The sequence below is a fragment of the Chrysochloris asiatica genome, unplaced genomic scaffold (genome assembly GCF_000296735.1).
Source record: "Chrysochloris asiatica unplaced genomic scaffold, ChrAsi1.0 scaffold00003, whole genome shotgun sequence".
NCBI lineage: Eukaryota > Metazoa > Chordata > Mammalia > Afrosoricida > Chrysochloridae > Chrysochloris > Chrysochloris asiatica.
The window spans coordinates 46654185-46669194 of record NW_006408521.1 but is presented as its reverse complement, the minus strand read 5'-3'; the positions used below and the strand labels follow the sequence as shown (position 1 = coordinate 46669194).

Here is a 15010-nt window from a genome sequence, read left to right as displayed (position 1 = left end):
GGTAGCAGTTTTTTTTCTTTCAGGGTTTTATATATGTCTCCCCATTGCCTCTTGCCTGCATGGTTTCCGTTGAGAGAGCCGAGCTTAATCTGATTTGCTTGCCTTTCTATGTTACACTTCTTTTTTCCCTAGCTGCTTGCAGGATTCTCTCCCTATCTTTGATTTTGGAGAGCTTGATTATGATATGTCTTGGTGATTGTCTTTTAGGGTCTATCCTTCCTGGGGTTTGTTGAATTTCTTGAATGCTTTCTTTTCACTTTTCAGGATGTTAGGAAATTTTCTTCCAGAAGCTCTTCAGCTATCTCCTCTGTGGACTTATGTGATTCTTCCTGTTCTGGAATGCTGTTAATTCTTAAATTATTCCTCTTTATGTTGTCCAGCATGAATCTTAGGCCGTCTTCAGATTTTTTAAATCCTTTTTTGTGTTTGCTCTTCTGCCTTAGTAGTGTTGAGAGCTTTATCTTCTAGCTCACTAGTTCTGGCATCTAACTCTTTGATTCTATTCCTTTGCCCTTTCAGTGTATTGTCCATTTCTGATATTCTATTATTAATCATTTGGACCTCTTTCTGGAGGTTTTGCATTGTTTCCAATGCTGTATCTATTTTATTTGATTGTTCCTGTAGCACATTCCTGACTTCTTCCTTATTTTTCTCAACTCCATTGTATAGTGTTTTGATACATTTTATAATCATTTTTATGAGTTCCTTCTCAGGAATTTCCAAAATCTACCCATCTTCCAGTATGGAGTGTAGGTCTACTTCCAGCTCATTTGTCTCAGTCAGTTTATCTCGCTTCTGGACATGTGCTGATATGGTCATCTGCTTCTGTTTTTGGGGAATATTCAGGAGTTATCTGTGGTCTTAATACTTACATGGGTGTGTACTTTGGTATTTTTTTTTCTGATTGCCTCTAGGTAGATGTTATCAGGAGATGGGGTTCCCTTTTCACTCTTCCTGAAAAATTTCAAGATGCCACTGTTGGTCATTGTGACGTAACTCAGGATTTATTTTTTATATTTCCTTTTTAGTCTGCCTGTCCCACTCCACAATTCCTGTTCTGTCCTTTTTCCTAGTGATAAAACAGTTCAGGTCTGGCTGTGGCCATTTTGCACTGCCATTTGGTTTTAAGTGGAAACTGTCACTTTAAATTTGGAGGAGATCTGTGCACATGCATAGTAGAACCCCCCCCCCAGGGGTAGGGGTGGGATGTCCACTCGCTCAGGCACCCCCTCTAGTCACCAGAATGGAGGTGTGCAGACAGCGAGAGACCAATGAACAGATACCAAAATATAAGAATGCCCACACCTTTATCTCTGTGATTCTGTCAGGTGTCTGTGACTGTTCTGATCCTTCCCTTGCTTGGTCTCTCCCAAGATGGAGGCTCTGGGAGCAGCTGAGCATCTTGAATTAGAAAGCAATGTATTTCTTGCTTCTGCTACAAATTCCCCTAGCTGTAAGCTTTCCAACCTTTTAAATATTCCTTTATGTGTGGTTCAGAGTTCTGGTTCCATCCCCTGAGCCTGCTTGGTCCAGTATTCTATGTTGTTGCTGACAGAGCTCCTTACTGTACTTCCACCTGATCTGCCATCTTGTTTGTTCTCCCTTCGTTATATTTTAATTCAAATTTTTCCCATGACCTTTTTGAAGCCCCCATGTGTGTGCATGTATGTATCTAGATGATGCCATTGTTGTGTGCCATCAAGTTAATTCTAACTCATTGCAGCCTTATAGAACACAGGGGCACTGCTCCATAGGGTTCCTAAGCTGTAATCTTTGCGGTTAGCCGTTAGCAGTTAGCAGTGCTAACCATAAAGATTATAGCCTAAGGGTTGGTGTTTCAAACTCACCAGCTGCTCCTCGGAGACCCTATGCAGGGTTGCTGGGAGTTGGAACTGAATTGGCGGCACTTAGCAACAACAGTAGTCTTGATGGGAATAGGTTGCCAGATCTTTTTTCCTGTGAAACCAGTGGTGTGTTTGATCTGCTACCCTTTCTGTTAGTATTCACGTGCTTAACCACTGCACCACCAGGGCTCCTTGTGTTGTTGTTAAGTGCCATCAAGTCAGTTCTAACTCATAGTGACCCTCTATAGGGTTTCCTGGTGAGCTTAACCACTGACCTTACAACTGAAACTGACCCTGCAGTCCAGTGCATTGACCCACAGTGCCACACCATCCCTATTGATTTGTAATTTCTTGTTGTTGTTCATTTCCATCAAGTTGATTTGGATTCATAGGATTTCCAGGGCTTTAACTCTTTGAGGGAGCAGAAAGCATCATCTTTCTCCTGCAGAGAAGCTGGTGGGCTTAAACTGCTGACCTTGTGGTTCATAGTCCAGGGCTTATGGTATGGAAACACTGCGCTCCCAACTTATTTTGGGAGTGCAGTGGCTCCCAGTAATAAAGTAATAATAATTTTATTATTCCCAGCATAAATTGATTATGTTATACATACTTAATATAATCAGTTAATTCTGGAGTCCTGGTGTGGCTCTGTGGGTCAATGCGTTGGACAGTAAAGTTGGTGTGAAACACAAGGTTGGTGTTTCAAGCTTACCAGCTGCTCCTTGGAAACCCATACAGGGTTGCTATGGGTCAGAACTCACTTGATGGCACTCAACAACAACAACAGCAATCAATTTGTTCTGGGATTCCACAGGTAGGATTTTTTTTTTTTTTTTTTACTTTTTAGGTTTTTATTTGGAGTTGACTAAAGGTTTACAAAGCAGATCAGTTTTCCATTCAATAATTCACACACATTTTGTTTCATCTCATTGATTGCATTCCCTACAATGAAACATCACTTATCCCACTTCCTCCTTGCATTTCCTTTTTCCATTCCTCCTCCTTTCCTAACCCTTTAGCACTTTGCTCATGGGTAAATGCTGCCTTTTTTTTTTTTTTTTTAATCTCAAATAGTTTATTATTCTAAGGTGTTCGTACTTACCTAGTGTTATTGTTCCCCTTGGAGCTCTGTCTATTGTTGGGCTGAAAGTTGGACCATAGGGGTGAGTTCATTTCCAGAACCTTTTTTTTTCTTTTCTTTATGAGTAGAGTTGGTTCCACATTTTTTGGTAGGAGATGTTTTTGGTAGATGGGGCATGGACCATTGTTTATAACTTGATTTTTTCCTTTGCAGTTCTCCCTTTTTAACAAGAGTACAATGTTGACCATTTTGTGGTTTGTAATCATTAACTCTGAGGGTGAGGTGAGCTATTTTGAAGTGAAAACTTTTTTTGTTGAATATGCCTTCTAAGGACCAGGAGTATAAAGAAAATTATGTGACGGCCCTACCCTCCAGAAAACCTGTTCTAACGAGGGGCACAGTCACAATGACAGTAACTGGGGTACATTGTGAGTGAGGCCTCGAGCTGGGAGTGGGATAGGAAAAGGACAAAGAGACAAGTTCCCCACTCTTCAGGAGACAGACTTTTATTAGCTTTCAATAACTGGCTTAAATGTCACTTATTTTTTTCCAGCATTTTCTCAAACTTTCTCAACAAGCAGACTGAGCTGCTTGCTTCTTTTTAAATAAATCATCTTTCACATGGATCACATTTTAAAAACCAAAATGTGTTATTATTAAGGTATTGAATTGTTGCTATTGTCAAGTGCCATTGAGTTGATTCTGACTCATAGCCACCCTGTATAGGGTTTCGGAGGAGTAGCTAGTGGGCTTGAACCGCCAACCTTGGGATTTGCAGTTTAGTGCTTATCCTACAGTGCCACACCAGGACTCCACAGAGTATTGAATAGGGCACTAGTAAATGTAAATAGTGTTCTTGTTGTTACATGCCATTGAATTGGTTCCAACCCATAGCGAACCCTGTATATGAGGAGCGACTGGTGAGCTTGAACCGCCTACCTTGCAGTTGAAACGTATTTGCAGTCTGGCGCATTAACCCACAGTGCCACACCAGGGTTATATAAAAATATAAAATCTTGAGTTTTTGTGTTTGTTTTTTAAACTGACAGGATAAATGAGGATTGTGCTAAAATGGCATTATCAACAGTGTATTAAATAATTGAAGAGCTGATCACACTGAAGGTAGCAAGCCTTGTAAACTTTGTGGTCTGGAAAAATATAAGACTCTAGTGTGGCACTGAAGGATAAGCATTGGACTGCTAACCTCAAAGTTGGTGGCTCAAACCCATCAGCCGCTGCTTGGAAACCATATTTCTGGTCACTGTGAGTCAGAATCGACTTGACAGCACTCAACAAAGCAAAAAATAATTTGAAATCAGCCAAATATGTGTCTTCTTTTGGAAGGCATTCTCTTACAACTAGCCTAGGACCTTTTGTCATGATTATTTAAGGTTTAGTTCCCTGTATGGAAGGGAACAGACCCATTGAACATTGAATGGAATAGCTTTCACTTTTAGCAGAGTGGCAGGGTTTGCTTGTGACAAACAAAAACAAAACAAAACCCCATGGACATCTGTATAATAGAAAAGTGTCTGCCTTTAAGTAATATGTATTTATGTTTAATATTCCATTCTGGGCTGGAGTTTTGGAATGAGTCAATGTTTAAGTGGCTGAATCTAAGTGGTTTGGGGGAGCGGCTGGAGTAGTGTGTTAGGCAGCTCTGTCAGATTGCCAGGCATGATGAATGAGGCAGGTCTGTCTAAGACTTGTATTTCAAGAAGCAAGATACACGATACCATGTGCGCCTCAGCTCATTCGTCTGTTGTTAAAATGTCTTCCTCTCATGTAGTATCCTGAGGTGAAGGTCCCAAAGTGTTTTATTTATTTAAAAAAAAAATTAATAAGGAAGCCACTTTAAAGAGCAAGATATGCATCCATTATGCTAACCGTTCATGCATAATACATGCACATACATGCCGGTTCTTTGAGACAGAGAGTGGCAAGTGGTTGTGCCAAAGGAAAAGAAATTACTGAGCAGTTTGAAAGTGAAAATGAGTCTCTTATTAGCAGCAATCTATCCAGAAACAAAGAGCAAGAATCTCTGTTCTGATGACATGTGATTCCATCTCACACACAATGCCTAGAATCTGGAGAATGCTGCAAGACAGCCTGGTGGGTAGGTGGGGGACAGCTACTGCATCTTTATTGACTGTGAATATTGGAGGGAAAGAACTTTGACTTGGAAAAAAAGGAGAACTCCAAAAAGGAAAGCGAACGAAAGGCATCCATCCCAGTGGGAATGATCTCATGTCTTGTATTCTTTAATGAGACGTTTGTAGAAACCCAGAGAGCACTGTTGAGTTCCCGCTGCACTGACATAGGGAGAGAAATAGAAGTATCGATTATTAGGAGAGGAGATATGCTGTTTCTTGCATTCCATCACTGAGGATTCTAAAACAGGTAAATCTGATGCAGTGCATGTTTAAATTTTGAAACTTTATTACCAGATGTTAAAGGGATGAAAAGTACTTGAAGAAACGTAGAAGTGGTTTGGGGTTGAGGCCACCACAGAGTGTCAGGTGTCTGTTGTTGTTGTTGTTAGGGACCTTATGCACAACAGAATGGAACATTGCTAGGTCCTGCCCCAGCCTCACAATCCTTGTATGCTTGAGTCCATCGCTGCTGTCACCATGCCACTCAGTCTTGTTGGGGGTCTTCCTCTTTGTCATGGACCCTCTACTTTACCATGCATGATGTCCTTCTCCAGGGAGTGGGCCATCCTGATAACATATGAAGTATGAGAGATGAACTCTTGTCATCCTGGCTTCAGGGGAACACTCTGGCTGTGCTTCTTCCAACACAGATTTGTTCATTTTTTTCTGGCAGTCCATGGTACTTTTAATATTTTCCTTCAACATCAGAACTCAAAAGCATCAATTCTTCTACGGTCTTCCTTATTCACTGTCCAACTTTAACATGCATAAGAGGCTGTTGAAAATGCCATGGGTTGGATCAGGCGCACCTTAGTCCTCAAACTGATGTGTTTGTTCTTGAGCACTTTAAAGAGATTCTGTGCAGCAGATTTGCCTAATGCTTATGTCGTAGGTGTCTAGAGTGCAGTATTTTTCTCACCCTAGCAACTGTCCTTCTAACTGCTTCTTTCATTGTTGTTCTTAGTAGCTCATCACTTTGTGAGCACACTGTCTGCTGCAGCCCCCATTGTGATGTATACACTGCGTAACTTGGCATGTGTCAACCAAAGCAAACCCACTGCCATTAAGCCAGTTCCAACTCGTAACGACCCTTTATGGGGTTTCTGAGACTAGAAATCTTTATGGGAGACAACAGTCTCATCTTTCTCCCATGAAGCAGCAGCTGGTTGGTTTGAATCACTGACCTTGTGGTTAGCAGTCCAACTCCTAACCTACAGTGCCACCAGAGATCCTTTGACATGTGAGTGTCCTTTAGAAACAATTTGTTCAGTAGTAGAAGACTGGAAAAAAACATTCTGTGGTCCAGGGAGGCCAATAATTACAGTAGATACTTGCTTAGAAGTCCAATTCTGCCTTTCAGGTAGTTTCCTGTAGGTAGATTGTGCCTTCTCTGATGTGGTGTGTGTGCAGTGCATATGTGAACCCAAGTGACTTTTCTATATAGACTGTCAACCCAACATTGCACTTGAGTACCTAGGAGGTAAAAATGAATTTTAATAGCAGTGGAAATTAGACACAATTCAGAAGGTTAAGGTTTGAGGTAGTGGTGTTTGTTTGTCTTTTTTTAACAGGTAGTAGTATGATGCTTAGCCCTGCAAAGCAGACATTTTAGGGTTATCTGTAGTTGGATGATATATGGGCAAGAAAGAACTGAACTGCCTATGTTTTATGGGAGGAAGGGGAAGGTACCAAGTCACAGTGGAAAGAAGTTCCTTCACAAATCAGCCAGCAAGTGCTTCGGTTTTAGAAGTCAGGTACCTGCCTGGATGAGGCCCAAGTCGGAGATCTGGAGACTAGCCAGGGCTTCTAGTATTTAAGGGCTTTCAAAACCAGAAAGGCCAGTCTCTGGTCAGCTCAGCACTTTATAAAGAGTCAGAATAGAGTAGAGGTATCTAGCTTGCTTCAATCAGCTGGCACTTGTGCTGCTGTGTTCTGTACCAGCTTAGAGCTCCAGAGCGTGGTTGGGCATCATAATGAAGTGATGGGAGCCCAGACACATCTGTTGCTATTGCAGAGTCCTCATGAACAATTCTAACACAAAAAGGAAGCCATTTCTACAAATGGCCCAGCTGCAAGAACAGGGGAGAGGAAGGGGAGGGTGGTTGAGGGACTTCTGTGGGTATAAAGGCAGGAGAACAGTCTTCCCCCAAGGTCCCAGAATCCCTGCTGACATCTCTCTGTTGATGGAATGAGAGGTTACAAGGCTTTTTTTGAGGGGTGTTTGGAGTCCTGGATCATTTATGTGCACCCTTCATATTTTGTTCAGCTCCAATTTGAAGTAAATAAGTCCTGTTTGTCATCCGCTCCTTAAGAGACAGATATGGCAGTCTGCTTCCATGAAGAGCACAACTTTGGAAGCCCTTAGAGCAGTTCTAGTCTGCCCTGTTGGGTTGCTAAGAATCGGAATCAACTGGACAAGAACGGGCCTGGTGTTTTATGGGTTAAGCCACGTTTGTAGCACATGCCGATCCGTCCCCCAGCCCACACCCCTTTCAGTGGCCGTAGCAGATGGTCAATTTTGCGACTGCCAGTTCTATCATAATGTGATTGCAGAAAATAGAAATCAAAGCACCAGGAAGACCTCTGGTAGAACACAGCTGGGCTTGTGAAACAGCTTGTGGATCTGCTGCTGAGAACTGTAGCTTTAGCCTGAAAGTCTGTAGCTGGACTCTCAAAACGAGTTACGTGCATGTTGTGATGAACCCAAGCCTGCCTCCCTGGGCCCTATGAGCAGAAAGCGTAGACAGAAAGTCTGTGTCAGGACAGCTGCTAAACTCAATGCCATCGAGGTGATTCCAAATCATATTGACATCGTAGAATGGCCCGTAGGGTTTCCACGGCTGTAAATCTTTACAGAAGCTGACTGCCACTTCTCTCTCAGTTGGTAGCTGAGTGCTAAAAACCACCAGATTTTTGGTTGGTAGCTGAGTGCTTGACTCAGCGACCCTGTGTAGGGTTTCCGAAGAGCGGCCAGTGGGTTTGAACTGTTGACCTTGCGGTTATCTTCCAGCGCCACATTTATCTTCTAAAATTGTCATGAGCTGATGATGACCAGCAGATGGCAGCAGCATTGGTGGCTTGTGTGTGATGTCAACTGGTGGGTGGCGTTGCAGATCTGAGTAGAGATGGATCAGTTGTAACCCCGGAATCCTGTTTAGTGTTCTTAGTGCAGACTCTGGCCATTGGAAAGAAGTAAGAATGAAATAGCCTCCACTTCCTCCCGGTGGAGCTTTGAGAGGCATAGATAGGAGGACCCCAGTGGGAGTAAGTGAGTAGCAGCCCTCCCAACTCGAAGATGAAGACAGATTGTCGCCACCATCCTAATCCTTCAGAAATGGCAGATAATGAAACATGATTTGAAAGTGCAGCACCAGATAAACCTGCTTTGACCATCATGACTCAGGAGTTTTAAGTCCAGTCAGGATACATCAGGTTCCATTTTGTAGCTGAGACTCGTCTGTGCCTTGTTTGGAGTGGGGTGGCTGGCTGACAGGATGGTGCAGCATGTAAACAAACAGAAGCCCACTTCTAGAAACAGGAACTGCCCCGAAACATCTGGCCAGCACGCTCAGAGAATCAAGTGCTCTACTGTCTCCTGTCGCTAAATTGGGTGAGAGGAAGGATCTGTGACAGCTTACTTGAAGGCTCAAGTAAGACTGTTGTTGTTATGTGCCGTGGAGTCGGTTCCGACCCATAGCAAGCCTGCACAGGGCTCCTGAGGCTGTAAATCTATACGGGAGCAGAAAGCCTCATCTTTCTCTTGCGTAACTGCCAGCCTTGAGATTGGCAGCCCAATTCGTAACCACTACGCTACCAGAGCTTCTTCAATTAAACAACACCTAAAGTAAACAAGTTAATTTGGCAAATGGGAGCTAAAAACCATATTAGGGAACACCTAAAGCAAATACAGTTCATTTTGTAAATGGGAGCTAGAAACTATATTGTTGTTGTTAAGTGCTGTTGATTCCAACTCATAGTGACCCTTTATAGAGTTTCTGAGGAGCAGCTGGTGGCTTTGAACTGCCAGCCTTGTGGTTCACAGTCGGGTGCTGATCCTACAGCACCACACCAGAAACCGTATTAGACAAGATTATCTGTTTAATGCCAGAGTCTGCCATCTGCTTTAGGAAATGCCCCTTGTTCCAGCCTGGCCCATTTTGTGGGGGGGTCTGAGTCAGGCTTTCATCAGCAGTTTTGATCACTTTAGTACTGTGCACTATTTGATGCTCCTCGTCAGAATGGATTTGCAAGTTTTTTGGGTTCTTCAGAAGCGAAAGGGAAAACAATGAACTATGTGCTTAACAGAAAAAGGCAGCGAGTAATACCATAAATACTTGCCACACAGAATTAGCTGTTAGTTTAAAACCTATACACGCACACAAAACTACAGATAAAACCCCTGTGTTACCCATCCTTCGTCCCATTTTGTTCCCCGTTTCCTAGGAAATAAACTTTATATGCAGCCTACTATTTTGTCTTAAATATATGTGATATATATAATGAAATAATACAAATCTGTGAAATGTTCTGGTGTGTATAAGGCCCCATTTAATAAGTATTCTACAACTCCTTTTATTCGTCATTGTGTTGTTGAGAATCATAGCTGATACACATAGCTTTAGTTCATTCATTTTTTAGGTGCTGCGGGTTAATGTGCTGGACTGTCAAGTTTGAACCGTAAGATCGGTGGTTCAAACTTACCCAGCTGTTCCTTGGAAACCATATACAGAGTTGCTGTGAATCGGAACCGACTCGATGACACTTAACAACAGCATAGTGTGTAAGGAGTGCTGGTGTGGTGCTGAAGGATATGCACTGGACCGTAAGGTCGATTTGAACCACAATACTGTCCATTCAAAGTCACCAGCCACTCCTCAGAAACCTATACAAACTCTCTATTAGTCAGAACTGATTCAACAGTACTTAACAGCAACAGCCTAGTGTATAAGGGGAGCACAGTGGCTCCATAGGATAAGCACTGGACTGCAGAATACAAGGTCAGCGGTTCGAGCCCATCAGACACTCTGTGGGAGAAAGATGAGGCTTTCTGCTCTTGCAAAGGTTTAACGCCTCGGAATCCCTATATAGGGGTTGTTAAGAGTTGGAACCGACTTGAAGACGCTTAACGACAACAAATAGTGTGTAAGGATCCTCAGTGGCACAATGTTTAAAGCGCATGGCTGTGAGTCAAAAGGTCAGCTGTTTGAACCTACCAGCTGCTCTGAGAAGGAGTAGGGGCTGCTCCTGTCAAGGCGACAACCTCAGAAACCCCATGGGGTTTGCTCTGCCTGCTCTGGTCACTGTGAGTCGGAGTGGACGCGAAGGCAGTGGGCTTGGTTTTTCTCAGTGTGGGCTGTGAGTTTAGTTTGTAAACATTTTAAATGCTGACCATTGCTTTAGAGATCCTCTCGCTCACATTACTAGAGGTTCCCTGGGCATCCACTCATAGAAGTAGACCTGCTGAGTCACAGAACATAGGCATCTTCAGCTTGGAAAGAAATTTATTTCCCGGGTAGTATTCTCAGACTTCCACTCACACGAGGCAAGAGTTTTCAACTCTGGCATTGGATTTTGTCCGGGATTTTTTTTTTTTTTTTTGCCAGTCTGATAGATGAAACTTTCTGTTATAATGATGTCCCCAACTTATTGAGGCTCATTCTTTGAGGCACTGAAATTTGAAATTAAGCCTACCCAAAGGGATGCAATATCTCACACACGCGGAATCAAATCCGGGTAAAGTTGTGCTTTAATTCATATGATACCCTTAGGGAGTCAGGATGCTCAAGATACTGTTTAAGAGTTCAATAGCTTTTTAAAGTTTTAGGTATTCTTGATAAAAATTTCTATAGACTGCATATCCTTCTCTGTTTTATGAACTTCACTGTATATTGAATTCTGTTTCGTAAAGACACTTGGTGGTGCAGTGGTTACCATGTTTGACTGTGAAGCAAAACGTGTTTCAAACCCACAGCCATTCTGCAGGAGGAAGATGCTTCCGTAAAGACTGAGCGCCTTGGAAACCCTGTGGAGCAGTTTTGGTTTTACTGTGGTCTCTTGGGTCACTGAGTGGCGTTTGGCTCAAAGGCAATGGCTTTTGAATTTTTAATGAGCATTGTTGTTGTTGTTAAGTGCTGTCAACTCTGTTCCGACCCACAGCGACCCTGTATAGAGTTTCTCCGAGGAGCAGCTGGTGAGCTTGAATTGCAGATCCAGCTGACTCTGCAGTTCAGCGTATTAATCCACAGCGTCACACCAGGACTCCACTGACTCATAGTGACCCTGTATAGGATTTCCGAGGAGCAACTGGTGGGTTTGAACAATTGACCTTCTGGTTCGCAGTCCAATGCTTAGTCACAGTGCCACACCAGAAGTCCGATTAGGTTTTGCTAAAACTGATAGTCAGTGCCGCCACGGACTGTTGATATGAAAGATATTTGTGCTTATACCTGATATCCTAAAATGGTTCTCAGCCTTTAATAGTTTTTTTTTTTTTTTTTTTTTGCCTTTTGTCATCTTGCTTTTTCCAGCAGTTTCTCTCACCTTTTAAAGTAAAAAATCAGTTTATAGAATTGATGCAGGCTTACTGTGGGACATTATGTCTTCTCTCTCTGTAATTAGCTACTGTCTTATTTTCTAAATGCCTAAGGGTGCACGGATGGTTGTTCTTAGGGGGGTGGCAGCAGTTAGCCCTCTTTGGTGGTCTCTGGATTTGCTTACAAAGTCCCCCATGCTTCTGGATCCTAGGCTCTGTTGGGAATCTGGTCTGAGGCTAAATGGTGTTCACAGCATTTAACAGCCATTTTGAAAAGAAGCACATTTTGCTAGAAGAATGACTGCATTTGAACTCAAGGATGTTAAGTTGTTCTGTTACTGAGGAGATAAAGAACAGTATGTAAGGTGAAGTTTTATGTTAGAAAGTCCAAGAAAATTCAGTAGATAATGAAGGTCCAAACACCATGCTGGCTGAGCAGTACAATTGCCCTATGACTATTGATTCTTTCTTTTTTTTTTTTAAGTTTTAAGTTTTGTTTGGTTTATAAGCTGTTGTTTATAAACTTGCTATTCCTTGTTTTTTCAAACTTAACAATTTATGATGCAAATCTAACATTTCCTTTTTTTCTCTTCCTTTCAGTGTGACAAGATTAGGCAAGAACGAGATGAAGCTGTTAAAAAACTGGAGGAATTTGAAAAAAGTATGTAAGCAATTCAATGGCTTTGTGAAAGCATGGGAAACTGTGTGCTGGGGTATGTGGGTAGACATACGCCTTATGTTTAGTTGCTGGTGCACTGGGCATCCGATCAAAACAACCAGGAACTAGCTTCCGGTTTGCCTGTGAAATGGCCTGGCTGTGATTTCGAAAGAGACAGAATGGACATTATTGTTTTTCTGTGTGTATTATTTAAAAGATAGTTTGTACTTGTTATTCAAGTTTTTTTGCTATGCAGAAAAGTTACAGGTGAACAAAAATTACTTTTTACCTTGAGTCCTTAAGAAAAACCAGTGTTGGGAGCATTTTATAGTAAAGCCTTCCTGACCTTTTTTTCTGAGTAATATATCTACAAATAATGCTTTCAGTTTATAACTTGCTTTTTACATTAAGCAGATTGTGGTCATCTCTGTATGTTAATAAATATGTTCATCAGTTTTAATCATTGCTTATAGCATCCATTATATGATTGTATCTTCATTTCTTCAGCTATTCCTTCACTGATGGATTGTGTATGCTTTTTAGCCATTATAATAATAATGCTATGGCAACTATCCTCATACATATAAACTTTACAGTGGTCAGATTAGTTCCTTAGTCTAATTTATAGAAGTAGAATTATGGGTTCAGAGAATTGATAATATTATTAAGAGTTTCAGTGTTTGAAATTGTCTTCTTGCTGAGAGAAATTATGTTCTCACAAATGCTATTTATTGGTGGCTAACTCCCCCAAATATTTTCTAATTTTTTGCTGTGTTATTATTGTTTTATGTGGGATACATCTATTATTACTTTATTCCCTCAAGATAGAACCTAGCTAGTCATACTCAGAAGGAGCACATGGAGAGATGTTCTGGGAAAAGGCCAGGACTTTTTAGGGAGAGTACCTTCTATCTTTGAAGCCTCATTCTGCAGGTACTGTGGCAGTCAGGTGATTTGACTATAACATGTTGACTTTGTAACAACACGAAAAAGCATTTTACTCTTGATTGCAGGAAAAACAGCCATAACAATGCAACATTATCGTTAAATTTCAGTAGGCCAGTTTATTTTTCAGTGTCTGCCTATCCAAAGAAAAGCTAAAGGGAATACTGTTGGTACTGTCCATCTCTGGCGGTCAGCATGTTATGATAGAATCGCTCTTATTTGTGAATGTGTGGATTGCAGTTGCATAGGAGTTTCTCCCTCCCTAATGTTGGGTTAATGAAACGTTCTCACTTTTGTGCTGACACCAAGTCTCATCTGAAAGAGCTATTTCCCTTGCGTAGCTACCAATTATTGTGCTTGAATGATTGTTAGCAGATTGGTGTTAGGTGTGCAATGGGAAGAGTTGACGCTCTTAGGCTTGGAGTTCAGTGTTTTGGTCCAGGTAGGTCGGAGGGATGTTATCTCCTGCATTATGCAAAAGTGAAATCAACTTATCCTCCCATCAGCCTATCTTTGGAGTAACATGTCAACCCTGCTTTCATCGTCCGTTTCTTTGTCTCTTCTTCTAAATACCTCTCATAGTTTAAAACACTGACATTTTTCCTTATGAGTAAACTCCAGTTAAAGCCTGAAAGGACCCGTTGAAAGGTTAGTACAACCACCTCAGGTGTTGTTACTTCATTTTTGCCTTGGCTCAGTTTGCTTTACTGAATTTAAAGCTTGGGTATCTAGAGAGCAGAATGCTGATCCTGTTATTACTCAGTCTCAAAAAAACAGAAAATGGGGACTGAGAAGGCTTCTTGAATATTTGTTTAAAAAGCTGTATCTGAGATAGCTTGGGGACCCACTCACTACTATCAAGTGGGTTCCGACTCATCGCAACCTATCAGGCAGAGTGGAACTGCTCCCTAGGGTTGCTGAGACGGCCTCATTTTTCGGTGGAGTAGCTGGGGAGTTTGAACTTCCCACCTTGCAGTTAACAGTCCTGTGCTTACCCACTGTGTCACCAGAGCACCTTCGCTTTGGAACAGAGATTAGAATTTTAGATTTGGAAGGGAATAAAGCAGTATCTTCAGGGAAGAGCATCCTCTGGCTCAGTGGATCCACGTAGCCCTAGAAAGTGTCTGCAGTGCAAAACTTGGCATCAGTTGCCCTACTGCATAGACTGTTCCAGAACTCAATGAGTTAAGGCATGAAAAAAGTGCTTACCACAGTGCCCAGCCCCCGGCAAGGGCTCAGTAAATGCTAGTTGCTCATTCCACTCATCCGCTGAACCACCCAGTGCGGGAATGCCCTCCTGTGTGAAGAGTTCCTATCCTTTACCCTGAGTGAGTTTGTATGATGGGGCTTCAAAAAGTTCGTGGAAAAATTCATTATTTTAATTCCATTTTTCCACAAATTTTTTGAAGTCCCTCTGCATCTTTCACGTTTCCGAGGCCGCTGGTGTCCACAGTTACACAGTTCTGATGGAAAATTTCTGGGCTGTGGTGAGTTCTGCTTCCTGTATCCACTGACTCTTGTTCATGATGTGTTGGAAGGATGACTGAGGCTCTCAGAAGAGCATGTCCAGGTCTAGAACCTTCCTCCTTGCTCGGCCTGCTTTCCCTAGCTGTGTCACCCGCATTCCCACGCCATCAACATCGTCTTCCAGCTCTTCCTGAGCCCTTTGCCTCATCTTCTGCACAGAGAACATACAGCCAAGCCACATTCTCTAGCAAAATTCTTATAAAGTCAGGTACATAAAGTCGCTTCACGTCTTTCAGACCAAAGCCTTAGGTCCTTTGCTTTTTTTTTTTA

The 15010-nt window shown here is 42.1% G+C and overlaps 1 protein-coding gene across 4 annotated transcripts in view; it reads left to right on the top strand.

Moving 5' to 3' along the window:
* The window catches only part of KIAA1598 (KIAA1598 ortholog), a 112246-nt gene that overhangs the window by 19723 nt on the left and 77513 nt on the right, over nt 1–15010 (top strand). For 3 of the 4 annotated variants that reach the window (XM_006831389.1, XM_006831388.1, XM_006831390.1), the window contains one exon: nt 12211–12271. Coding sequence is in view for 2 of the 4 variants with exons in the window: in XM_006831388.1 (XP_006831451.1) it covers nt 12211–12271 (61 nt within the window). In the remaining 2 variants the exon portion in view is untranslated. Of the gene's footprint in view, nt 1–5316; nt 5326–12210; nt 12272–15010 lie in introns of those variants that run through there. The other variant, XM_006831391.1, reaches the window with a different exon arrangement.